Source organism: Oryzias latipes, chromosome 12, assembly GCF_053564925.1.
Source record: "Oryzias latipes strain Hd-rR chromosome 12, Olatipes_Hd-rR_3.1".
Classification (NCBI taxonomy): Eukaryota; Metazoa; Chordata; class Actinopteri; order Beloniformes; family Adrianichthyidae; genus Oryzias; species Oryzias latipes.
In genome coordinates this window covers 3,691,378-3,718,726 of record NC_136248.1, presented here as the reverse complement: position 1 = coordinate 3,718,726, position 27,349 = coordinate 3,691,378, and the positions used below count along the sequence as shown (strand labels likewise).

The following is a 27,349-nucleotide window of genomic DNA, read 5'->3' as shown; positions in this document are numbered from 1 at the left end:
AGTTTGCAGAATAAGAGTTGACCAAGATCTGGTATTGGATATCTAGGACCTAATGTTAGTTGTCTTTTTAATAAAATTATTTGCAAATTGCTCACAGATTACTGGGGAAGCTTCACTTAGCTGAGTTATGACCTTAAAAAGGTACTCAGGGATTATTTCTATTAGCATCTATTAATTGTGAGACATATGATCTTGCCTTTCTCATTTGACGGTTCAAATTATTCGTGTGATTTTTCGAGATTTCCAGTTTGCAGTTGACTTAGTAGCTTTCCACCTGCGCTCCGCTCTGCCATAGATTCTCTTCGACCTGCAAATACTGTCAGTTATTCAAGGCATGGATCTATTTTGGACTTTTCTGATCATAAAAGGAGCGAATTGGTCTAGGATGCGTGCACATGCGGGGTTAAAATTGGATAAAATACTGCTTACATCAGGATTTTAAATCCAAGGGACCGAGAAGACATTTCCAAATTTTGCCACAGTAGATGAGCTGCAAACCCAAGAGTAAATAAAGTTAGGCTTCAACTGTAGAGGAATACCATTTAGTTCTGGAGAAGATAAACACACTTATGGTCAGACATGATCAAATCAAAACATCTTACATGGGAGACTGAGATCCCACATGTAAGAATGATGTTTAGTGTATGACCTTTGAGATGGGATGATCCAAAAATAGTTCGGTCAAGGTTAAAAGAATCAATGATGTTTAAAATTCCCTTGCTAGGTGATTATCTGAACAGCACACACGGATGTTATAATCTCCAGCAATGTTAACATTATCATGTAATGGCATAACCAAGGACAGAAGTTCTGCAAACAGCGTTGAAAATTACGCTTGTCTTATGATGCTATCAGGGTAGTGGGAGCAAATGGGGGCAGGGTGGAGGCATGTGGGGCTCAGAGTTTGCTGAGTCCATACCACTTGGCTGGACAGGTGATGGTTCCTCCTTGGCTTCCTGCTGCCTAGGGGAAAAGCTCCTCGGTGACTGCAGGGATGGGAGCCTCTCGAAGTGACATAGTATGGCGTTTTTCAGGATCTGCCGCTGTGAGGAAGAGGTGGAGCTGCGTTGAAAAGTTACAGGAGACTTTCTGGAGATGTTCTCTGTATCCATCCTGATTTGCTTCTCCCCTACAAGACGGCGGGGAGCAGCGGGCTATTTACCATTGTGGGAGGGTTCTGATCCAGTTAGTGAGGAGCTGCTAAGTCATTGGCCCCGTGCATCACGATTGACAACTTCTGATTCAGGGTAGGACGCTGTGGAAATTCACCAGCAAGAATGTTCAGTGCATGACCTGGGCTGATAGGGAACGGCTTGGACCTTTTTGATTGCCACATACGACCACCTCAGTTCTTGTTGACCCCACATTAGGTGTTGAGTAGGACGGTGGTTTCCCAGGAGTCCAAGGCAATGTGTCCTGGAGGATTTGGTTTAGCGTGGCTAGCCTCTGGGATTGACTACTCGCTAGGTCCATGTAATTCTGTATTTCCAAACCTAGACTGTGTAAAGAACGGTTGTGCGTTTTATGTATTAAAAAGTTTAGTTTTAGTGTGTTCAGTAAATGCTTATCCTTCAGCGTGTTTTGTCTTTTGGCCCCCTGAGCAATCGTGTTTGACACCCCTGACATAGGGAATATAATTAACTTGTTCTGTTTATGTTGTTATTGGGGGGGTTACTAAGTGGAAACCCAAGTGCAGGGATAAATTGGTCCAGAACAGAGTTTAATAACAACAAAAAAAATCATCACTAGAAGTGGGAAAAGACAAAATAAACAAAATAGAAAAAGAGCCCAGAAACTAACCGCCCTACCGTGGTGTAGCGGTAGGGCGGTCAACCCATGGTGCCAACCTTCTGGTAGAAGGTTAGCGCCAGTGTTCGGCAGCGGAGCCGCCACCATTGTGTGAATGGGACTGTGACTGTAAAGCGCTTTGGGCCTCCGAAAGAAGGTAGAAAAGCGCTTTATAAGTACACGGCATTTACCTAGGTTAATGTAGGGGCCAGTGACTTATATTAATTATCTTTAAAAGGAAATGGCTAGCTAACCCTAAAAGTTCACCACTCCAAGGTGTTGTTTACACGTGGGTGTGACTGCCTGTATGAGTGTACATGTGAAGACACTTGTGGTTTTGGCCGCCTTCCTGATCCAAGCATATAAGACCCCTGAACTACAGACCAGCTCTCACTCGCTACCTAAAGATCTTTATCTTTTAGGAAACCGCTTCAAGATTGTGGTAAGCTGAACTTTCTGTTATTCCTCATTCCATTATTATTTTAATCTAATAGAACAATAAAAAAGTTTGCTGCATGTCTTCAAGCATTATGCTGATTTTCTTTCTGTGTCTAAAATCCAAAGGTTTTTTTTAGAGCTGCAAAGATGAATCTGTTGGCTTTTGCTCAGCTGTCTTTACTATTTAGTTGGACTTATGTTCATTCAATGAAGGTGAGTTTGGTTTTGTAATCTTATGACATTTACATTCTTACTTTACTATTTCATTTAACCACTTTCACTTTACCTAATGACATTTCAACAATGTTGGTTTTCTTCAATGTTTTCTTGACACAGATAGTCTACCTTTTCAAACCTCTTTCTCCTCATTTTTATTAGGTAGTATTAGCTACCATTTGGATTATGAATTTTTACTAAAGTTTGTTGTTCCCCCCGTCTAGATCCGCCTCATGACTGGGGCAAAAGAAACCTTCCCCTTAGACATGGCTGATGATTCTGTGGATGACATGTACTTTGGCTGCAGCAAAATGATGGAAACAAAGATCAACAACGAATTCTTTAAGAAAGAACTCAAAACAAATTTCTCTGATATTTGGAGAAAAGCACAAACTTGTGCAGATAGACCCACAAACAACAAGTTGTTGACTAGGAATCACAGACAGGCAATTTGTGTTTACACGTCCAGCCACAACAACTTTTACCAAACCTTTAATTCAGCTGTCAGGACCCAGAGAAATGCCTATGGCACCTCTTTCCCCTATCATTCCTTACTTTTCTGGCTCACAGATGCCGTTCAAATCCTCAACAAAGAAAAGGAGTGTTTGACAACTTACCGAAGAACCGATCTAGCATTTACTGGCAATGTTGGTCAACTGATTCGTTTCGGCAATTTTGCATCTACCTCTAAACTAACCAACCTGACCGACTTTGGTACTAAGACTTGCTTTGAAATTAGGACATGTCTGGCTGCGTATTTCGGAGAACTCTCAGAATTTAATGATGAACAAGAGGTGCTCGTACCTCCATATGAGTTGTTTAATATAACTGAAAAAGACACCACTAGAAAAAAAATCCCTCATTGTGAAACTGTTTATAATTTGCAGTATGCAGGAGTCCACAGCAATCTGAACTGCTACACTGCCAAGAGCAACATCCTTGATAAATGATACATGACACATGACCAGAATTTCCTTCTAACATTGAAATGCAGCAGTTGCTTGAACCCAAAGCACCAGATATGTGACTTCCTAAAGAGCAGGAGAGCACATGGTGGAGGATGAGAGCAGAAAAACACTTTGTCCTTGCTGGCTTTATCTTTCATCCATCAGATTGGTGTGTTTCTTTTGTTGCTTTTGAACAAATATAGAAATTCCCATTTTCAGAAGGGTCATTAATATCATTATAAAGCTTTTATTTTGATTTGTAGTGTGGAAGACTATTTTTAATGATCATTTCAATGCATTCTGTTTCAACATACATTGTACCACATTGTCCTGTTTTCCAACTTTTGCTATGGTTTTTGCAAAGCAATGCTTTTGTGTGCTGTATGTGTCTCAAATAAAGCTCATTTCAAGCAGCATTATGTGTGTTTTTCTTGGTATGAGTCATGTGATACTTTATTCATTCATTATTGATAGGAGTACTTTTCAAACTAAATCATAAAAGATTTCTATTTATGGTAACATAACACTTTTTTAAATGTAGATCATTTAAATATATACATACAAATATATATACAAATTTTTGACTTCAAACTAGTGTTATACAAATTCAACACTCTTTGTGTTAAAGTTCTACTACGAAGAGTGTTGCTCAAACTCTGTCCTGGTCTAATATGTTTTCAAAGGTGCCCAAATCCAGGCCTCAAGGGCCGGTGTCCTGCTGGTTTTCCAGAAACTCTCCCTTATCTGCCTCTGATTGGCTGGATCAGGTGTGTTTAGCCAACAAAGAGCATCAAAGGCAGGTTGGTTGGAAAACATGTAGGACACCAAACTCAGTGTCGAGTTAAATTCACTGTTAAAGTGTTGAATTTAAGTGCGTGAGAGTTGCTTGAGTTGACACATCACTGCTCTACGCCACATCAGATGAGGGTTAACACTGGTGGAGCTAACAACAGGCAGAAGCTGTTCTGGAGCAGAGATGACATCATTATTGAAAGAATCTAAATAGCTGCATTGCTGACATTAAAACCTGGATGGCTCAAAGTTTTCTGCAGTTGACTAATATAATATGTAACATATTTATATTTTTAATATATTTTCTTGTGTGGACTATTGTAACACACTCTGCACATGCCTCTCACAGCAGAGTGTGTATAAACTCCAGTTAGTCCACACTCCTAACCAAAACCAGAATGAGAGATCATATCAGTCCAGTTTTAGCGTCTCTGCACTGGCTCCCAGTCCATTTTAGAATAGATTTTAAGATTTTAATGATTGCTTTTAAAACACACTTTGGTCTGGCCCCTAAATATACGTATAGCTGATCTCCTCTTTCCTTATGCACGTGGTCGCAATCTTAGATCTTCGGCAAAAGGCTGCTGGAAAGTTGAGCTCTGACTTTTAGGGGTTTTACATTGTTTGGCTTTTCTTGATGTTTTACCACATTTTCAACAACCAACAACTTTATGTGTGAATAGATTTAGAAAAGTGGTACAGATCTGCTTTAATGTGACTCTTTCCCAATATGTAAACATTTGAATGCTACAGTGGAGAGGATGCTCACAGGTCAATTTGAATCAAACCTTCCTGTCACAAAGACTGTCTGCTCATGGATCACACGACTCTGCTCTTCCTTCGATCTTTGCTAAAGCTGCATCACTGTGACACAAAGGTTACCTTAGCAGTAACGTTAATGCATCTTGGGTACTGGTACCCAGCTTTGGAGGATTATTATCACTAGTTAGCAACACCAGAAAAGGCACTTGCAGTAGGGAAAGAGGTAGTTTGGGGAATGGGAAGCGCGAGCGGGGATCGGTTGCCATCGAAATGTGCATATGATGCTTTCATGTCAGGAAGCTAAATGTCATGGACCTTTCTGATCAGAGGTGGGTTCTGAGGAACAAGACGGTCATGGACCTTCTTAGTCAAGAGGATGTACTTGACTGATGGTACTGGAGCTTCCCACTCAGGTTGTTCAGGAGGTCCCTCTGGCTCAATGTCTGGATTTCCAAAATATTACAGAATTGCTCCTGCAGATGCAAAGCTTATTAGATCATCAAGCGAAAAAATGACGAGTGCATATTCCTATTTTATTATTCCGGTGATGTTGCAGTAACACAAGAAAATTAATGTTAATTGTGTGTGTTTTTTTAAATACATTGTGATTGCAGTGCTTAGTTTACACACTGTACTAATTAAAATATTAAATGATTAAGATAAATGATCCACTGCAACAATAGTCTAAAATAGTGAACACAATTCTTAATGAAGTATTTGCATATTTCTTTCTTTGAATTTTTAAACATTAGTAAACTTCTAGTAAGTGGCCAATAAAACACACAATAAGCTTAGTAAATAATCCTAAATAAAGCTGAAATAACATTAAGTGTGAAAATAACTTCCACTGAGTCTGTCCTCGGTCATTTCCCCATGCTACTGTGACAGAATGTGGCATCCGCAGGTTTTCAACGTTAGCGGCCAGCAGGACAACGTTTTCACTTCCACCTCTACAGCCACAAAATGTAACTTTATCTCATTTTCTTCATCAGTTTTTAGCATTTTTCACAACGCTGATATAACTCAATGTCATCACGGTGTTTGTTTTTAACCCCCAGCTGTCAACCACTCCCTACCTGAGGGCGTTGGTGGCTACATCAATGACTGTGTGACTCTGGGATTCAGAGACAGAATAATGCCAAAAAACAGCACAGCGTATCATTGCAGTTTGTTGTATTTATTGCAAACAGTGATTTTTAATCAACAAAGGGGTTTGATAAACACAGGAAATAACTACAGGTAAAAACTGACATTTTCATTCTCCTCAGAAGCCACTCAGCTTTGGGGCCCTCTGGTGGCTTGGGGGCCCTAGACAGTCGCCTAGTACACCTGTAGCAAGACACAGGCCTGCTAGCACCCATTCACAAAGACTGTCTGCTCATGGATCACATGACTCTGCTCTTCCTTCGATCTTTGCTAAAGCTGCATCACTGTGACACAAAGGTTACCTTAGCAGTAACGTTAATGCATCTTGGGTACTGGTACCTAAAGATCGCTACAACCAAACTTCCAGCCAACAGTGGTCACAAGATACTGTTCTATTGGAAAATACGCTCACCGGTCAGTTTACTAGATTCACCGTAATAATACTGGGTTTAGGACCCATTTTGCCATCAGAACTGCCTTAGTCTTTCAGTTGAATGGGTCAGTTCAAAAGGGGCCCAAGTGCACAATTTTTCAAAATAGAGATATTTTATGTTCTACGGTCTTCAAGGGAAAAGCTATCTGATTATGTGCAAAGAAGTCCCAAGTCCTTTGTAATGTATTGAATATGCATGGCATTTAAAATGCATTGAGTGCAAGAGAGGCCCAATTCCTGGACTTGGGCCTCTCTTGCATGGGTTTAGCTTTATCCCATAGATGGCAGCACTTCTTCTTCCACTTTTGGCTTCTCCCATCAGGGGTCGCCACAGCAAACAAGTCGCATGGTAAATTTTGGCAATGTTTTTACGCCGGATGCCCTTCCTGACGCAACCTTCTCAAGCCGGGCTTGGAACCGGCAGAGGTAGAGAAGGGAACAGGGAGCAGCCCGGAGTCGAACCCGGGTTTCACGAACGGAAGGCGCCGCAAACCAGCACGAGCTAAACTGGCTCAGCACTAGTTATCCAATATGGCAGCGCCCCTGTTTAATTCAAGAAGGGCCCAAGTCTAAAGATTTTAGTTTGCTAGTCCTCTGATATTATAAAAGTGAGGTGCTTCATATTATAGTATTTGTAAGCTATGAACTGGTGCTAAATCTGGGTAAAGTATTAATCATTTAGTATAGCCTCCCTTTAAGCTATGCAATTCAAATCATTTCCTGGAAAAAAAAAACTCTTGGACTTAGGCCCCTATTGAATTCACCGATTCAATTTAACAAGGTCATAGTTACAGGTTGGAACTCTGACCTGTGCATAAATGTGGTTTTGTCTCTGTGTATCAGGCAATTGGTGCGTACTATTTAATGATTTGTATGCGCAGAATCCATTATGATTTATTTTAATGCTGCAGTAACTTCAAGTTGTGCATGTGAAACTTTATATTTGTATATTCGTGATATTTGAGTGCACGTGTGGACGAATTGCAAATACACACAGTTACGCAAAAAAATAATCGTATGAGCTACTAATCAAATATAACACACAAACACAAATAGGGTAAGGCGGTTTTCTCCCCATAGGTTTTAGACCAAAAACAAACAAAAGTACAGCCCGGGACTCAAACAGAAAACAAACTATTAAAAAACTAAAACCAGAGCTTTACTGTTACTTTTCTGATCCTGAACAAGTTTCAGTAATTTCAGAAATCCACACTGGGTTACCAAACCCTTAACCTTGAACAGGACCACCCAAAAGTTCCCACATGATCCTCAGGGCAGCTCACCAGAGAGTCCTGCAGAGGGTCCAGCACGGGACAGACAGGTGGGGTGCGCCGGCGGGAGGCAGGGGGGCTGGCTGGGGGCAGAGGGCGCCGGTGGAAGGCGAAGGACCCCAAAGAGAAGAGGAACGGTAAGCCAAGAGCTTAGTGAAGAGATCTGACTGAAGGTTATTTTAAACCTCTTCTCATGCTTCGAGTGTTTTGCACGTAGTCCATGCTTTCATGATGGAGTCCATCTTTGCACATTCGTAGTTAAATTGAAGTGAAATATTCATTTATATGACTGCAGAAATTTTGTTTGCAGATAGATCTATGTCTCAATTTGAATAATTAATGTCTTCTCTCCTTAAAGACCTGACGTTTGCTGAAGAACTAAGGAAAAAGTGGTGGAAAGGAGGATTTTTGGGGGATTTCTCTTACAAGGACTTTGCAGCATCTTCTCTGGGCAGAAGATGGAAATAAGTGCAGCAAACTGGAGCTGTTTAAATGAACTGCAAAGAGATGAAAAGAAACCAGAACAGCCTGACATTTCTGGAGCAGGGAAAGAATGAAACTAGTGTTTAGCTGGATATTTTATTTTCGTTCATTCATCCATCGTCTAAACCCGTTTTGTCCCTTTTGGGGTCACGGGGCTGCTGGGGTCTATCCCGGCCACTCGTGCTAAAGCAGGGAACATCCTGCCTTCTGACAGGTCGCCAGTCTGTCGGAAGGCCACAATCACACACCCATACACACTCACTGTCAAATCTAGGGGAGATTTTATTTTAATAAGATAAATGTTTAAGGTCTGAATGTAATTCTTTGTCCTATAAATTCATCTCAGAAAAGATGGAGAAAGTACACTTTTAAAAAAACCAGAGAACCTGGGCTTCTACAATAAGGAGCATGTTTAAAAAATAACAACCGTGATGTAAGGGGGTAGAAAAATGGGTTTTGAGTTTGGTCTCTGAGGAAGATGTCATCATTTATCAGCAGACAATGAAGAGCGGCTGCATAAACAACCCAGCCTCACCTGAGCTCAGGGATTTCTGCAGTAAGCAGCTTAGGGTTGAGAATAGTAACAATAAGAAGTGGAGCAGTCTGAGACGTGCAGACAGCATGAGCCACGGGACCAGCAACAGCTGACTTCAGGGTCTGCAGGAGCAGAACAAACATCACCCACAGGTAAGTCGGCTGCTTTTATAGGGGAAAAATATATATGTGAGACAGACGGGGCTCCAACTGAGTTTCTTTGCTGTTGTTTACATTTGTAAATATCTGATTATTGAGTGTTTGAATGTTTTGTTTTAGAGTAAAACTGAAACACTTGATCAGTTTTTGATGGCAGACGGAATGAAGGTTTGTTCATGAGACTTTTTCATGGTGCAGCTGATCTGAAAATAATGCAGAGGCTCGTTGAAAACGCACAAAAGTTTCATGACGAAACCATGGAGATCAGTCCTGAGTTTGTGTGTTCAAATGTGGAGTGGAGACCACACACAGAATGTCTTCGATGTAAAGTCACGGCTTCGGGGAAAACACGCAGGTTTCTGTGCTTTTTGTTTCAGCATTGGCGTCCTAGGTTTAAGAATGAGCAAAAGAGGGAGGAGGAGGAGCAGCAGGAGGAGGAAGAGCTCCACCAGCAGCAAACGTGAGTGCAGACTAATCCTCTTTTAAACTCTGTCACGTTTTTCTCCACACCTCACAGGCCTGCTACACCCGGAACAGTTCCGTTTAAATCCAGCCTGATCCGTTTACAGCCTGGTTCTATCTTAGGTCACTTTGGGTTGTTTAAGTCACTTCAAGGAGCCGCACAAAGAAATTCAACAAGGGAGCTGTGGAAGACGCATATGGAGTTAAAATGGTTCTGTGAAGGACAGATTTCTTGCAAATGTTCAGACAAAGCTAGACAGAAACTATCCTGACAACAGGGAGGTCCGATGCTCCAGAGTCTGCTGAGAGGATGAAAGCTGCAGAAACATGTTCCAGTTCATGAAGAACATCTCTGCACATTGTCAGTTTGATTGCTTCATAAAGGTGTAGCAATTCATGTTAACAACAATTCATATCATAATTTGTGGTTGACAATATGATTTGTAGTCCATATTGGTACATTTTGAACAATCTGATTCTCTGACCTAAAATGGATCCAGGGGATCTTTATCCAAAACTTCAACCAGTGTGACTGAGAGAAAAATTCCTGCTACTAAACAGCTGAAGTTTTCCAGTTTCCTTGGATTTTTTTCAAGATAATCAAGTGTAAATGAAATATGTGTCCAAACAAACAAGTAAACAAGAATGAATGTCAAATCCAATCACATGGTCCTGCGACAGACTGGCGACCTGTCCAGGATGTCCCCTGCCTTCGCCCACAGGTGGCCTGGTTTGGCTCCGGCAGCCCCGTGACCCCAAAAGGGACAAAACGGCTTTAGGAAATGGATGGATGGAAAAAAATGGATCCATTCACATTTTAGCTTCCTAAAGTTCAGCCCACTGTTTTTTTTCCACATCCAAAGAATCCAAAGGGAACATTAGAACATTCTAGACACTGGATGGTCACATGACTTTGTGTTTCCACACATTGGACTGGAATGATGGTTTTTGCTGACTCACATGTGTTGTTTGTCCACCGTCATGCACTTCGTGGTTTTTATGTCATAGTCATATTAACCTACTGAACCTCATTCATTCATTCATCTTCTAAACCCGTTTTGGTCACAAGGCTGCTGGAGCCTATACCAGCCACTGGTGGGCAAAGGCAGGGGATGCCCTGGACAGATCGCCAGTCTGTCGCAGGGCCACAATCACACACCCATGCACACTCACATGCACACCTAGGAACAATATAAAGTAACCAATAACCTAATAGTATTTTCCAATATTGATTTCATCAATTTCTTTTATTTTGAAACTTTTTTATATTTTCACAGGTCAATTCGATTTGATGAAAATCTTGCCTTAGATCGATCTGGTTGGCTCATAGGAATAGAAATTGGTTTGTTGATTATTCTTTGAACCCCTGTTGCTTACAGCAGATCAAATCCCCATCGAATGAGCTTCAGAACTCTTATTTGGGCTTTTTTCGTCACTTGTGTGGCTCTTAACCTCTTATGTCAGCCGTTCAAAGCTCAAAAGGATACCAACCTCATTCATGTCAGTTCTTGGACACTTGCACTACATTTCCCTCTTTTTTCTTTATTTTTCTGTTCATATTGTATTTAGTTATTTGGAATATAGCTCTTACCGTACTTTACAGGTACATTTCTTTTTGAATCTTTATAAAACGTAAACCTTTTGGTCTGTTTAAATTAGCAGCTCCTACTGGCTCAGTGAATGAGCTGCTTCCGTTTTTGAGGCAGAGGAACCAGTTGAGAGTTGTTGTTTTTCCCCCACTTTTCTTTATCGAACATTTTGTATTAACAGACATTCCAGTGAAAAACATTTACAATTTTGAATGACAAAAAGAATCAGAGAACCAGTTCAGAGTTTTTAATGCAGTCGAGGCACGAGGCCATACATTTCCTCTATTATAGACTACTATCTTTGTTGCATTGTTCTGTTAAATGAAGTTGTGAGTTTACTGTGTGGAGAAAAACTCAACATGTTTTGTGATCCTGTGTTGTTTTTCAGCCATAACTTCAGAACCTTTTTCCACATAATAAAACTGTTTTTTATTTTTTATGAAAAGGCGTTTCAGGACCCACGTTAGCCCAGTGTTGTTCACATTTTTTACTGTTGGAAACAGTTTGGGTGTAGATGCATGACGCTGGCACAGACTGAAAAGCTTCCATAACTCCCACAGGCAGCATGACTCAGCATAAAAGGTTCAGATGGTCTTTCAGGTCTGAGGGTCTGTTGGGATGTTCAGCTGCATGACTGCATTTTTATGCTGGATTCAGGTTAATCATAACGGCAAAAAGGTTTAACAAGGCAGCAATTTTGCACAGGAAATGCATTTGTGTAGGCGAAGGATTTGAAGCTGTCAGCTGTAACCATGCATGTTTTCTTACATTCCTGCAGAGAGTCTGTCTCCATACATCTTCAAAAAGCAAAGCAACAGCATCTGCTGCTCGGATGATGTGGTTGAAAAGGGGGAAACTGACTCTCTCAGAAAGGAGAACATTCCTCTGGGATTTGAGGAAAAGGAAGCTGACAGCAGCGCCCCCCCTGAGGGGAAAAGGTTCAAGCACGGCTGTGGCTGGACTCTGTTTCCAGGCTGTGAGAGAGTTCACTCAGAAACCGTACGGCTGGAGGAGGCGGCGGTGAAAATAGTCACATCTGTGTCAGTCTCTGATCTGGGAAACCCCTCCTCCAAGGTCACGTTCTTGCAGTCCCACCAACCCTCAGGGGGAGAATCCCCACATGAGGTCACCAACACCTTCAGGGTCCACAGCAGTGGGGTACATGTGACCCTGGAAATACAGGAAAGGTTTCAGCTGGGTCCACGAATCCCAGAGTCCTCTCTTGCGTCGAACATTAGCAGAGCCGACGTGCCAACGGTGTGGTCTTCCACTCCTGACAACGAGTCATGTGACGGCAGGTGGCAGCACAGTATCAGAGTGGGCCCCCCCTCCTACACGTTCACAACAGACGCTTGCACAGACACGGGCGTCTCCTTCAGTCCGCAGGAGTGTCCCTGCTGCAGACATTACCTTCATCAGCACCGCCCTGCAGACCTCATGCTCCTCACAAACACAAAGGCAGAAGAGAACCTCAGCCCAGACCAGCTCTGGGACATCCCCCCACCACCACAGTTTGCAGACGTCCCCTACGGCAGTTTGGAGGACCTGACAGGAGAACTGGCCTCTTTCAGGATCGCCGCTCACAGTCCTGTGCTCAAGCAAAGGCTCTTCCACTACCCCACCCACAGCACCATGCCGGTAGGCATGTGTCCTGTTCAGGGGGAGGAGGGTGGAGATCAGGGCTCTTCCTCAGCTCAGCTGTCAGAGCCCGAGAACTACGATTCCCTGTTCCCCAGACCGTCCCTGTCCACCAACAGGTCCAGCTTCACCACAGACTTCATCTGTTGTCAGAGGCGCCGGTCCTGGGTCAGAAACAACAGCATCGCCACAGTGGAGCACAGATTCTGCTCCCTTCTGCAGCAAAGACGACAGACCTTTCCTGGGGTGTCCCAGGGCCCCTCTTTGACTCAGGAGGAGCTCCCGCAGCCCCTCAGCGAGTCCTTCTCCTCCTTGATCATGTGCTCTCTTCCTTACCTGAGCGAGGGGCTGGGAGGGGTTAAAAAATGGAGCGGCAGGTCTTCAAAAACCAGAGAAAGCCTGGAGATTTTCTCAGAAAACCCAGATGGGCTCGAACGGGGGGGGCTCTTCGTCAGTCCGTTCCAAATGAGGACCTGGGATGAAAATCCTGACACCTTCAGTCAGCAAAATAGAAGCAGCATCCTGACCGTTTACCTGGAAGCGGACAGTCCTCCAGATGAAGACACCTTTAACGTTGAAGCTATCGACCAAAAAACCAAGTATGAGTACCAGGACCCTCAGGGAGGTGGGGGCAATCATTGGGGGCTTGCCATCCAAGTTACTCCTCCATCCTGCAGTGGCTCAGAAGAGCAGATGCTGGACAGTCAGCCCTTCATGTCCCTGCAGGTGGCAAACCTAGAAAATCCCCATTCAGGGTTCTCAGTCCAGACAGAAACCAGTAGAGAGCATCAGGACCCCCTCCAGCAAGCGGACGCTGGGCTGTTCCCGGGAAGCTGCACACTCACGGACGTGAACTCCTCAAACAGGAATGAGATCACAGCGTCAGCTGAAGGAGTGGACAGCAGACCGTCTGAGAAGCTGCAGGAGGATCCAGGAGGAGCGGGAGACCCAAACACAGCTCCAGACAAACCCCCAAAACAGCTGTCCATCAAAGTGGACACGGCAAACCGTGCACACACTCTGCACAGATGTGAGTTAAAGCCTGGATTTCCTTCAAGTCGGTTCTGTGAAGGGATCCTAACATTCTTTCATGACTCTTTCAGCTTCTTCTGAGAGCAAAGAGCATCTGAAGCCTCTACCTCACAAAGACAGAGACGTGTCCGAGCACTGGGCCAAGAGGAGGAAACTCTTCAAAGAGAGCAAGCAGTCGAGCTCTGCAGGAGGGAGCTCCTTCACCAGTGACCTTACCGAGGAGTCTGGTAATGTCTGCACCCATCTGTCCACGCTGACGCTGCCCACAGACACCGAGCGTTCCTGAACGCAGCGAATACCAGACTCTTTGAAGCAATTCAGCCATCTTTAAATAGACAGGAGAACAGAGAAAACTAATATTGTGATGCAGACAATCACGTTCAGATGCAGTGGCACACTAACAAAGGTGCTGTTGTAACCATAGCAATGGTCATCGTATGCACGTCCCATATTTTTACTGCGGCTCTGTAAAGAGCAATCTTGGTTCTCTGTAATGGACTCCGAGTCTGATCAGGCTCCCACAAGTCTGACCTGATGATGACATAACAGGCTTCTTCATCCACATGGACCTCTCTGACCCTTTGCACAACACCAGGACCCAAAAATGTCTCAGAAACTGTCACTGTGAGTCAACTCCAGGCCTTAAAAGGCCGGAGCGTCTGCATGTTTTCCAGATATCATTGCCATGCTCACGGCTGACAACCTGGATCAGGTAGTGTGAGAACATGCTGGGAAACACACAGGAATGTGACCCTCATATGAACATTTGTTTCACCCATAAAGTAGTGTTCAATTCTCGATTGACAATTCTATTTGCACTTTAAAAATGCATTTGCCATAAATAATTTTAAAATGCAATTCAGGCTCGCAATTGAACTTAGCAAATGTTTGCAGTTGGCCGTAATGAGAGGCTGACAGATTCAATTATCAGTTTGAATTTTAGGGCAAAAATAGTGTAACACATTACACTATGGGGGGGGGTTACACAAAAACACCATGGCAAGTTACAATTGGATGGGCTGGATATCAACAATGCTTTCCAGAATCCATTCAGTTCGATTCACGAGAGCCTGAATCGGTTTCATTCATGATATTTTTGATTCTTTCGATCCTCTCGATTCAATTCTATTCAATTTTGAATTTACGCTATTTACACATTTAGACACATTTGTATAGAGATACATTAATAATCCATATGTGCTTTGAAGAAATTCATATTATTCTGAAGCAGTTATCATACTGTAAAATGTATTAGTGAAATAATAAACCAATGAGATGTAAAAATGTATAAACATTTGCAAAGAGAGTTTTGAAAGGATCCTTAATAGTGCAACTAAAAATAACGTCAAAGCTGAAGTTTGGAAAATCAGAATCCCTGAAATGTGGGATGTTTCCTTCTTATCTGTGGTTCCTGCAGTATCGGAGGACACCCACTCAGCAGACCTGGCTCTACAGGAGCAAGAGGACCGGGGCTTCTACACAGAGACCTTCTACTCAATAGCCTGGATTTTTTGGGGAGATGATGATAGCTCAGAACCCATCCGTGCTAACCTCAGCACCAGAACTCGGCCCATCTCCAGTAAGATAAGCTCAACTGTCTCTGGCTTTCCACATACATGAGGTTCTGATAGTTTTCCTCTGCCCAGTTCGAGAGCGGACAGTAAGGATCAACAAAGGCAGTGGCGAGTATCCGTGGGGGTTTCGGATTCAGTTCTCCAAACCAATTGTTGTCACGGAGGTGGACACAAGTAAGTGGAGCCCAACTGAGACAGTTCTAAGGTTGTTGGTTAGCGCAATGTTTGTGTTGTGGTTGGTAAAGGGTACAGCTACCTGAAGTTTTCATTTGTTTCACAGCTTATGTGAACCAAACTCACAATAAAGGCAGTGTTTGCAGATTTTCCCAAAATAATAACAGTATTTTTGCCGTACGATCATCACTGTAGCTCCAACCGCTTCAACAGCCTTATCAAGGATGAGCAAGAAGTTGTTGGGATAACACAAACGGACTTATGGGAATATGAAGATGTGAGGAAAGGTTACCCACCAAAGCGGCTCTGGCGCTGGTCTGATGTGTAAACTGTCATGAGGACTGTAGCAGCTACGTCTGCCACTTGATGAGCTAAGTCTAGAACTTGTTGAGCCAAGTCTAGGACTTGATGAGCTAACTGTAGCACTTAACGAGCTAAGTCTAAAACTTGATGAGCCAAGTCAAGATCTTGGTGAGCTAAATCTATAACTTGACCAGCTGAGTCTAGCACCCGAGGAGCTAAATTTAAAACTTGATTAACGAAGTCTACAACTTGGCGAGCTAAATCTAGCATTTGTCAAGCTGAGACCAGAACTTGGCGAAATAAATCTATGAGCTAAGTCCATAACCTGACGAGCTAAGTCTAAAACTTGACAAGCCAACTCTAGAATTTGGCAAGCTAAGTCTTTAACTTGACAAACAAAGTCTAGAACTTGGCGAGCTATATTTAGCACTTGACGAGCCATGTGTAGCACTTGACAAGCTAAGTCTAGCACTTGACCAGCTAGGTTTAGAACTTGACGAGCTAAGTCTAGCAGTTGAGACTACTTAGGTGGGCGAAACAAGATTGACCTGGTTGACGCAGTAGTACAGACTGTCATTTCCCAGCCCGACCAACAAAATGAAAGTCTTTCGCTTCAATCAAAGTTGCATTTGATCTTTTTCTTTGTTAACATCATCAAACTGGAATTCACTTGAATTCTTCCATTTCCTGCAACAGTGGTCAATACCCTTTTTCCTTGAGTCTAAAACTCAACAGCTACTAACCTGTATTTATGATTGGCAGCAAATATGATATAGCAACACCCACAGGAAAAATTACTCATTACTTACAAGGACAATTGAGTCCACAACAGAAAATTCTGTCTCTAAACAGTCAGGTCAGCTCAGAGGAAAATAAGATTGTACAGCCTATTGTTTATGAAGGAATTTGGGTTTCTGGAATCACTTTTTGGATCAAAGAACTTGTTTGGTTTATAAACTTTGGTTCTAATTGTTGGGTTCCAGATGGAGCTGCTGAGGAAGCGGGCCTGATGGTTGGAGACTACGTCCTTGCTGTTAATGGAGTTGATGTCACCAGCATCCCTCACTCTGAGGCTGCCAATTTAGCCAGACAAGGTACTCCACTTCCAGATTTGCCGTTCTGCAGATTTGCGAATCTACAGGTCACCTGCATCCTTTTCAGTCAAGCTTTCACTTGGAGACAAACAGTAATGCTGTTGGCCCTGCAGGTCCAGATGTTCTCACGCTGACCATCGGATCAGACATTGGTCGAGGCCCGAACACGCCAAGGCCACCGTGCCGTGGTTATCTGCACAAGCGAACACAGTCTGGTTTGATCAAAGGTTGGAGGAAGAGGTGGTTTGTTCTCACTCATGACTGCTGCCTGTACTACTACAAACACAAACGGGTGAGCTTCTGAGCCTTCAAAGATGACCCCAAGTCTGACAATAAGTTCCTGAGCTGAACCTTTGCTCCTGCAGGATGAAGGGAAGAGGTATCCGCTGTCATCAGTGAAGCTGGAAGGGGCTGAAGTGGGTCCTGATGATTCACTGGGAAAGCCGTTTGTGTTCAAGTGTCGGCCTCAGTACGGGACTCGAGTGTTCCTTCTGTGTGCTACCTCTAACCAGGAAAGGAAAAGGTGAAGTTCAAAAACATGGTCAATCAGAAGCTCTGAACCATCAGAGCTTCACACTGTTTTTGAGACATGGTGTTTCCACTGACCAGGTCTTTTTGACTGCAGGTGGCTGGAAGCCATGGAGAAAGCCATCCTCCCCATCACTCAGGTAACATCAGTGTGACGGCTCAAAAGGCTAAATGATTAAAGTTAGTAACCTCACGATGGTAACATTTATGTTTCAGGACCATGTTTGGGTCGATGTGACGCGGCACAACTCAAACCTGCCTCCCCTGGCTGTGAAGAGCCCAGACTGTCTGGGGCTGCTGCATAAAATGGACAGGAGCAAGGACATGTGGGTCCAACACTACTGCATCCTGAAAGATGCCTGCCTTTACTTGTACAGCGGCATCCGCGCCACCCATGCACAAGGTAGGCAGATCAAGCAGGTCATGCGATGTTTAAGATGTCTCGCAAACAGGAAAAGACTCAGCAGTAACGCAGCACATGCATGATACTAACATGCACTACTTTACTGTATTTTCCGCATTAGAGGGCACACTGTCAATAAATGGTCCATTTTTGACCTTCTGTCATAAATAGGGGGCACCGAACTACAAGGCTCATTAAGCAAGACAAAAAAGTTAGATTGCATTCTTACAATTACAATTGTTGAATACACTTTTTTCACATCCATAATGCACAGTTCTTATGCGTAGTTTTTAAGTCCTTGCACCATTCTCACATTCACAGTTTTTTTAATTCACGATTTGAACATACATGATCATAACATGCTTTACTCGTAAATGTATTACTCTCACATGCATGATTTGTAGTCTGCACAATTCTCACATGTACACAAACACAGAGAATGGATCAATCAATCAATCAATCTATTAATCAATCAATCAATCTTAACTTTTCATACAGAATTGAATGCGAAGTCCTATCCACAAAAACAAAAAAACATTAAAGAAGTACAATAATCAAAAAAGAAAATAATAATACCCCCCCCCCCCCCCCCCCCCAATGTTGTTGGTGAAAACACTGATAATTGGGACCCCCCCAGCGGATAGCCACATGGTCAGCCAAATGCAGCATCACAGTCGGGGACCCAACCCCCCCACAGCAAAGTGGCCATGCAGGTCCCCATTCAGAGCTGCAGCGAATGACCAGCAGCCGACCTAGAGGGAGAGGATCCAGCTAAGGAAGCAGTGGAAGTACAAATAAGATACATTTAAAACTGTTAATAAAAAGTAAAAAAAAGATAAAAGCAATAAACAGTTTCAGAACAAAACATTAAAATAAGGTATATTAAGATTACTTATGAATCCCATGTATACTCACAAGACATAATAAGATGAATACAAAATTGATAAAAAATAATCAAATTAGCTAAAGCAGGGTTAAAAAGGTGATTCTTGAGGCTTTTCTTAAAAAGTATCTTTTCTCTCTGCGGCAGTCTTCTGACAGACCGTCCTATAAAGAGGGCCGTAGTGCTGAAAAGATGCCTCTTTTTAGGTTTCGATTTTTACAGTCGGAATGGTAAGAAGACCAGTTCTGGAGGATCTCAGGGTCCGTGAAGGTTTATATCGTACTAAAAGGTCTGAGAGATAAAAAGGCCCAAGGCCGTTAAGATATTTATGTATTGAGTTCTGACCTCATTTTTTTTTTCTCAAAAGACAGTTACTTTTTATACTCAGCATCTTGGCCGCCACCTCCCAATCTATTATCCTGCATGTTTGTATTTTCGTCAACAAAGCAGCTTTGAAGTTATATTAAACTAGTTACTGGACCCCTTGGATAATTTTTTTTAATGAGAGGTCAGGAACTGGTGGAGATCGCTATGCCGCTCCGGCTGTCGGTTTTTTCCGTCCAGCTGGTTATATTATTGCTCTGAACCAGTTATATTATTTACAGTAAATGTGTTGCCGAAAGCATTTAAGTTGACTTCCGGTTGAAATTACGGAGCGTGTGAAAGGTCACTATTATTTGGAGGGAACAAATTACAATTTCTTTAGGAACAAATTCATGTTTTTTTTGTGTTTTTTTTACCCATGCCAGGTCACGGGCTCCGTAGAAGACCCTGTTTGAAAACCCTGAATTTTCATGAAACTATTCTTAATAATGTATTTGTTTTGCATCTTTCTGCTAGTCTTCCTGAATAACCAAGTTTTTAAATCACATACCGGTATCCATATACATTTGAACATGGGGGCTCATTGGCATCACATCCATCCAGAACATTCTTTAATTAATAGGAGTGAAAGCTTTCCAATGTCCTTCAGGATCAGCTGCGTGATGTCTGTGATTGTGAACCACTTTTAAACTTTATTAAAGAGCTCCTTAAGTTTTGTTCAATGGTAAAAACAGAAAGCGATGAGAATAGTTCTGCTGTTCCCTATAGGTATTTGGGAATACATCCAACTTTATTTTTGACAGCCATGAATATAGCCGCGGAAAGCCCATTCTCCCACAGCTTCCGAATGAAAACAATGCTCCTTTGGAAAAAAATTCTGTTTTATGTCTATTATAAACTAGATCTGTCATAAATGAATCAAAGTTCTATATTTTAATGGTCATATCTGCACCTTTCCAGGAGGGCTGTACCTTCAGGGTTACACTGTACGAGAACAGCCACATGGATCTAAGAAGTCCACCATTGAACTGAAGCCTCCATCGGATGAATTTAAGACCTTCTATATCTGTGCTGAGAATCCTGCAGAGAATAAACGGTGAGGATCAGATTCACGGGAACTGCTGCTGCTTTATGTTTTGATCTTACAGTGTGAGACACGCTGCTCTGTGGGGGAAAAACGCCTCTTCTGCCAGCTGTACCGTTGATGATTTGGCTCCCGAAACCCTTATTTGGTTTGGGTGAATCTCAGTCCGATAGACAATCTGTAGGGGGAATTGAAAGTCCATTTTGCTCAGCAACACCCCCAAAACGTCACAGCTCTTGAGAAGAAGTGTGTGGAAGAATGGACCAAAATAGCAGCTTCAGTTCAAAACTGCTGAAGACCCACAGGAAACGATTGACCTCAGCCTTGTTATTAAGCAGAAGGCCCTTTTTGCTATTTTGGAAAACCCTGATGAATCCTTGAAGCAGGCTGACTAACAAACTACGCCGCTGTCACATGAGAACAGTCACATCGTTTTCTAAAAATGTTAATTATTGACAAACTTTCTCCATCACTGTTCAGCCGACAGTGTCACTCTGGACCTGTTTGCCTTGGGAGACCCTATCAGGGGGGAATGCCCCCAAAAACATGGCTCCTGGGATCATTCAGACTCATAAACCCCTCCCCCTCAAGAAGGGGATCATTTAAGAAGGGGCTAAATAAATAAAAGCTTATCAAATACAAAGAGCTGGCTCACAATAACAAATAATGTACCAGACCTTATTGATTGTAAAGTTACACCCCAAAGAGAAAAACAACACACAAAATGATTTTCTTCAAAGAACAGAAGATCTCATCTGTGAACACTAGATGGTGTCCAAACCCAAAACATGCTGAGCTCAAGAAGCTGGGACCATAGGTCCAAATATTCTGCTTTATCCACCTTAAAGTTCTAGTGTTTGTTTGAAAAAGAGCCAAGACAGACACAACTTTACAATTTTGTGTGTTCAATCTTTTGACAGATGGATGGCTGCTATCAAAGCTTCAGTAAAGAAGTGGCTGCCCCTACATCATGCCCTTCAGAACCACATTAACCGCCCCCCTGAGGAGGCCCGAATGTGAGAGCCCAGAGAGGCTGTGCGGCAGTGGGACCTGCACCCTCAGTCATCACGGCAGTGGGGATTAAAGCACAGGAACGTCTTTTTTATTCTCACTGTTTCATCCTCTGGAACTGAGGCTCCTCTTAGCGAGCTTTTAGTTTCAACGTTTCTAAAGAGACTTTTTGTAAGTTTGTTTCTGAAATAAACACATCATGTTACTTGTTCATTCATTCATTCATTCATCTTCTAAACCCGTTTTGTCCCTTTCGGGGTCACGGGGCTGCTGGAGCCTATCCCAGCCACTTGTGGGACACCCTGGACAAGTCACCAGTCTGTCCCAGGGCCTTGGACCAGCACATTGATTCATTTAATAATAACAGACTAAATAAAATAACAACAATAACAAACCTTTCTTTTTTTTTTAAAGAAACTTGCATTTGTTTTAAATTTTGATGGTTGTGTTTCAGAGGAAAAACCCTTTTCATGTTATTTTAACTAACTGATGGGGATACTGGTATGAACTCAGAAAACAGGAAACAGGCATGACACTCACAGAGAAACTTTCCCTCATATAGATGAAGGAAATCAGCGTTACCATCCTGCTCTGCTCAAATGAAATTGGATTTAAATGGTTTATGAGGATTGACCTTCAGTGTTACTACCTACGAATGATAATAGATGCCCCCCTCCTCCAATCAGGTTTGGTTTGCTTCCCAGGCTGGAACAGATTGCAGAAAATAGAGAACCCGACCACCTGGAAAAACTATGCAGTTCCAAGAGCTGCTCAACTGAGGGCGCTGTTGTCTAAAATGACTGACCATTTTAGACAACCCAAAAAGCAGGAAGAAGAAGGCAGGTAGTCCTGCTGTCATTTGCTGCCTTTGCCTCTGGTTGGGTCGGCAGGCAGTTGTGTCAGCTTCCTCAAAATAAATTAGAATTTTGCAACAATTAGAACAAACAGAGTTCATAATAGAGGAATTGTATACCAGTCAGGGGCAAATCTGAGTAATCAGTCATTGTAATCCCTGCAAACAGCTAAATCATAAATCATCTGAACTGAACCACAGATTGTGGGAGGATTCATGTAATGTGGGGATTTTAATGCACACTGTGTGGAGGAAAGATGCAAACAAGGAGGTTCCTGAGCACCTTCAGGCTGATAGAAACGTCTACTGATGATGGACGCGGGACACAAATGAATGTTTAAAATGATATGATGTAAATGGAGGGAAGGGAAAAGCAGACTTTACTGGTGATCCTTTTCCAGTTTTCATGAGAGATCACAGAGATGGTGTCAGAGGGGAGGAAAGGGAGGTAGATGTTGAGATGGAATCGATGTAAGTGTCGTGTGAAAGAGGAGGCCTTAGGGTTGACATGACTCAAAATATAGAGTGGGGAGAAGAAGAATTACAGGAAAGCTGTGATTGAAGCTGCAGAAGTAACAATTAGCAAAAGCAGAGAAAGTAGGAAAAGAAAAATGTGTCAGACGTGTGTGAGAAAGCAATTAGGAATAGAAATGTCTGAAAGAAGAGTCAACATTTTCTAAACTTATGTCAGAATGAAACATTTCAGGTTGAGGTAGAAAAGGGCAAAGAGAGAGAGCTGGAGAGGACATTGTGAATAAATCAGCAAAACCACTCAACTTTGTGATGTTTGGGGAATGAGGAAAAGTGTTTGAGAAGAATGGAATTATCCAAAGTTCAACTGAGGGGGGAATTAGAAATAGCTAATGTGGAGACAGAAAATTTATAGGGTCAAGACATTTGTCAGAATATATTGTTCTGGATAATCTGAGTGCTTGCAAAATCCAAATGACCTGTGTCTAACCAAAGCTCCTCTCCTCTCCTCTCCATAAAGGCTAGCAATTCACATCATGTCCAAATGTCTAAAAGTTGTTATGAAAGTACAACAATGGGTTCAATCTTTTACCAGCCGCTGGCTTGAGACCAATTCAATTCAATTTTATTTATTTAGCCCATTTTTAAAACAATAGTCATCTCAATGGGCTTCATACCGGTAATTGTATGATAAACATGAATCATCAAGAACATAAAGTCATAGAATTCAATAGCTGATTGCTAAACTAAACTAAACTAAACTGGGCATCCCTGCCCTCGGACTTCCCTTTGCGGTAAGGAACAACTCCCCGTGCGTTCTCAAATTGTTTTTCATTTTTATCCATAACTCCTGAAACATTCTGACAAAAATTCCCAACTATAGAAGTTCATTTCAAAGATTTGATAAATATAAATTTCTGTGGCAACAGTATCTGCACAATTTTTTATAGTTTAAAGATCATTGATCGATAAATTTCAATCATCATTATTAAAACACGTCTATCCATTTTCCAAACCCCCTGAATCCCTTTCAGGGTTCTGAGGATGCTGGAGCCTATCCCAGACACTGTTAGGCAAAGCCGAGTTACACCTTATGGTTTGCCAGTCTACACCAGGGCCACGTTAAAATAGGTCCTGGGGCTGTGGTGCAGAGGAAGAGTGGTCGACCGCCGATTAGAAGATTGCTGGTTGGATTCCTGCCCATTTGTCGAAGTGTCCTTGGACAAGACACCAAACCCCACATTGCTCCTGGTGCCTATGGTTAATGCCAGTTTTTGGCAGCACTGCTGTCAGTGTGTGAATGTGTGTTTGGGTGAATGGGACTGTGACTGTAAAGCACTTTGGGCCTCCTAAGAAACGCGATTTGTATATATTATTTCTGGTTTAATACAAGTCTAAACCTTCAAGGCCTCACAGAAAATCTTTTAAACTGTTGAGATTTATTCAGACAATTTATTATTTTATTTTTTACATTTTAAAACATAACAATGGGTAGATTCAAATAACCTGTGAGTGTGCAGGCTCCTTTTTTCCAGCAGGTTCATGTTCGACAGAAAACAAAAACATGTTAAACGTTGGCATTCCTAAAAATACAGCCAGAGTTTGTCAAACTGCTTCTCTTAGCCCAGCTCATTTCTGATGGACAGTCTAAATATCCCAACTATCCTTGAGTTAGTTGTTGGTACCAGAGCATTGATGGCTGTTGAAGTGCTACTTTTAATAGGATTTAAATCTAAAATGTAATTTCAGTGTTCATGATATAAATATGAAACGTTTATCATACATAGCAGAGCAGGGCAACAGGCAAACAGCATGACAAAGTGGACAAAAGCACTGCAAGAAGATACATTTAGTAAACAGCAATCACCCTGATGTCAGCACAAACTTTGTGTTCAGCTTCTTAATGAGGTGGTGTGTTCAATATAAGTGAGTGAGAACCAAAAATGACTACTAAAGGTTCATAAGCAGATAGTGATGTTGATCTAAAAATGTCTTCAAGATGAGAAAACATTCATTCTGTTTTTCTTCTTCTGGTTAAATGAAAATCCTGAAACAACAGGTACAAATGCTGAAGATCTGCATTCAATGTGTTGACTGTGTCAGTGTTTGGACCAGACAGAAAAGGAGAGACTGAGGAGTTAATAGTCACTGATGTACATCATTATACTAAGATTGATACGTCTTTGTATGAATGTATAACTGCTGATTGTATTGTTTTGTGCATTATTCTTGCTTTGATTCCTTGAAATAAACCATTTCAAATTAAATCAAATCAAAAAAGGGTTGAGGTTTTTGGAAAGTGAATGCATACATCTTTAGTAACACGTCTTCTGTTCAGAGCCCTTTGTATTTATTCAAGATAACAGATTCTCTCATGCAACACAGAAGCCAGGTTCTCATTCCAATCAAATTCTTACTTTGTTAGCCACCCTGTATATAAATGAATATATAAAAATATAAAACTGATTAATGTAATAAATAAAAAGAGCACAAAATAGAGTGTAAAAACAGAGAAAACAATGAGTTAAAATACTAAAAAAAATGAGAAATCCAAAAAGTAAACAGCAATCTGTAAAGTGTACGATGTGCATTGTGTGTGAGGGGGACATGATTGTGCAGAAGTAGAGTGTGGTGTGACAGAATGATTGCACGAATCTGAGTCCTGCCAGCTGTTCAGAGTCTGATAGCAACAGTCAACAAAGGGTTCTTGAGTCTAGTTTGTATTTCACATTTCTGCACCTCCAGCCTGAGGACCAACGTGTGAACAGTGGGTGGGTGGGTGGGGTCCAGAGGCAGCTCCTCTGTGGACTCTGCAGTGACAGATGCTCTACAGAAAGGGCGTCCTGGGGATCCTCTCTGCAGGCAGCTGTGATCTGCAGCAGTGGTGTTGCCTACCATGCTGTGATGCAGATGGTCTTAGTCCTTTTAACCCTGCAGTTGTAGAAGGTGCTGAGGATCTTGGACGACACTCCCCAGGAGTCGCCTAACCAGCTGTGTGGTGTTGAGAGAGCCTGGAATGGACACTGAGGTATTTGAAGCTGCTCACTCTCTCCACTTCCAGATCCCAGATGGAAAGTGTTTGATGAGGTCTCCTCCGCTTCCTTCTTGTTTGTGTTGAGGGAGGGGTTGTTGTCATCACAGGATGCCACTTAATGAGGTAGACCAGCCACCTTGCCCCTTCCTGTAAGCATTCCAGCGACCACTTGCAATAAAAAGTCTATGTAAGCGCATGGATGTGCATGTTTTGGGCTTCCACGTTCGAAACGCTCACATTCACATGTCATTATGCAAGTTCGTTTTTGGGCTCCATTTACGAGGGGCATGACCATTGAACACCCATTGAAACATAAACCAGGTTGTACTGTAACCAATCAGGGACTTGGATTTGGTAGGTACATGTGGGTAGCGTCCTTCTCAATTCACTAAAGTGCCTTTCCGTTTGTAAATATTCTGATCACGAGGGACAAACTGATAAGTGGGGATTGTGTTCAATCAGAACTAGACAACCAAGGGCCTCATTTATAAACGTTGCGTACGCACCAAAGAAGGCGTACGCCACTCTCTACGCAATAGTTGATTTTTATGAAAAGCAAACTTGACGGGAAAATGTGCGATCCTTCACGCAAACTCTGACCCAGGCGTACGCACAAAAACGGGTGAAATGAGAAACGGCGACACCGTCAGCAGATGGAAGAAACACGTGAAAGTGAAAATGACAATACTGCCTCTCAGAAATAACATGAAGACTTCACAAAGCAAGTCTGACAATTAACAGCTACACCAACACCCGTTTGATCGATCAGCAGTGAAACAAACAAAAACAATCAAACGAAAATTACAGCAGAAATTCAAATGAACACTTATTTGCAAAAAGAAAAGTGAAATATGTTCTGCAATATTGGCATGTTGTGCAATTCATCCTCATAAATAATATAGTTAACAGAACGAAATAATGTACAAAACTGATATTCTCGTCAATGTGTCCGTCTGGCGGAGCAGATATAGGTGCGGATGGACAGACGTACTAATTTTCCACTGGGGAAAGTTGTTTTCATAGCAAAACATTTCTTCATAAGCTATGGAATTATGGTATTCATACATATGCCTTTAGTTTGTTTTATTTTTGATAAAACAATGTATGGCGTATATCTCAACCATTCAGAAAGCAACAAGAAATTACATTTGCGCTGATCAATTTCCCATTTCCACGTCGATTATTACCGACATCTGTAGCTTGTCAGATGTAATTAAATGGATGGAAATAAAATGCCCCATCACAATACGTAATGACGCACAATGGCTGATCTTGTGCTCTTAGAAGATGTGGCAAATGGAAGAATCCGGAGGGAACGCATCTTTAGACAGCAAGGAGACTTGTTGGCAAACAAGGCCGAGTGGCTTATGAGCCGGTTCCGATTCCTCGAGCCGTCCTGTTGGACCTCTGCGGGCGTTTGGGCCCAGCGTTACAGAGGAGCACTCGGAGGAACCACGCATGTCACCCGGTCCATGCATCTGGCGCTCCGGCCCCCCCCCCTATGGAGCGTGCTGCTGTAGCCTCACAACCTCGTTGTGAGGCTACAGCATTTACGGCGTCTGCCACGGTTTGTCGCTCACGTGCCTTTTTGGCATTAGTAATGCCCACACTGTGCCCTCCAAACAACATTTTTCTCCTCTTTTCCACCTCGCCAACGATAACTTCTACTTCACATTGAGTGAAGTTACGTTTTTTTCATTTCCTCTCAGTGTTTGCCATGGTTTCGCAATCAATGAATATTCATTTGTGGGCGTTTCACGGACTATTTATGGGCAACTATGGGCGTGTCATGAAGCCGCAAAAGCTGCGCTGCATTTAGAATTGGTTGTGATTTATTAAGGGAAAGATGCGTAGGATGTGCGTGGGCAGGGTTTTATAAATCCGAATATTTCTGTGCGTACGCACATCCTATGGTGCAACAAC

At 42.4% G+C, this 27,349-nt stretch overlaps 2 protein-coding genes across 2 annotated transcripts; both read left to right on the top strand.

Annotated features, from left to right (window-relative positions):
* Positions 1-2,425: 2,425 nt before the first annotated feature.
* Positions 2,426-3,392, top strand: LOC105355331 (ecto-ADP-ribosyltransferase 5-like). Its single transcript, XM_078956439.1, has 2 exons — positions 2,426-3,242; positions 3,330-3,392. The coding sequence occupies exons 1-2, from the start codon at positions 2,676-2,678 to the stop codon at positions 3,390-3,392; spliced, it is 630 nt and encodes a 209-aa protein (XP_078812565.1). The 5' UTR covers positions 2,426-2,675.
* A 5,429-nt stretch (positions 3,393-8,821) lies between these two features.
* On the top strand, positions 8,822-21,281 carry pdzph1 (PDZ and pleckstrin homology domains 1). The gene is made up of 13 exons (XM_004075133.5): positions 8,822-8,963; positions 9,347-9,429; positions 11,799-13,688; positions 13,762-13,917; positions 15,108-15,269; positions 15,337-15,438; positions 16,725-16,835; positions 16,949-17,127; positions 17,201-17,358; positions 17,461-17,503; positions 17,580-17,766; positions 19,934-20,069; positions 20,978-21,281. Exons 2-13 carry the CDS (start codon positions 9,369-9,371, stop codon positions 21,075-21,077), a joined length of 3,285 nt encoding a protein of 1,094 aa, XP_004075181.1. The 5' UTR covers positions 8,822-8,963; positions 9,347-9,368; the 3' UTR covers positions 21,078-21,281.
* The last annotated feature ends 6,068 nt before the right edge of the window (positions 21,282-27,349 follow it).

What these genes read in the sequence shown, in the direction of transcription:
- pdzph1 (XM_004075133.5), top strand. Translation starts at nt 9,369, where the DNA reads ATGAGCAAAAGAGGGAGGAGGAGGAGCAGCAGGAGGAGGAAGAGCTCC. An exon ending in TGCACACACTCTGCACAGAT is followed by an intron (nt 13,689 to 13,761) that starts GTGAGTTAAAGC and finishes TGACTCTTTCAG; the next exon opens with CTTCTTCTGAGAGCAAAGAG. An exon ending in TGTCACGGAGGTGGACACAA is followed by an intron (nt 15,439 to 16,724) that starts GTAAGTGGAGCC and finishes GTTGGGTTCCAG; the next exon opens with ATGGAGCTGCTGAGGAAGCG.
- LOC105355331 (XM_078956439.1), top strand. Translation starts at nt 2,676, where the DNA reads ATGACTGGGGCAAAAGAAACCTTCCCCTTAGACATGGCTGATGATTCT. An exon ending in ATGATGAACAAGAGGTGCTC is followed by an intron (nt 3,243 to 3,329) that starts GTACCTCCATAT and finishes TATAATTTGCAG; the next exon opens with TATGCAGGAGTCCACAGCAA.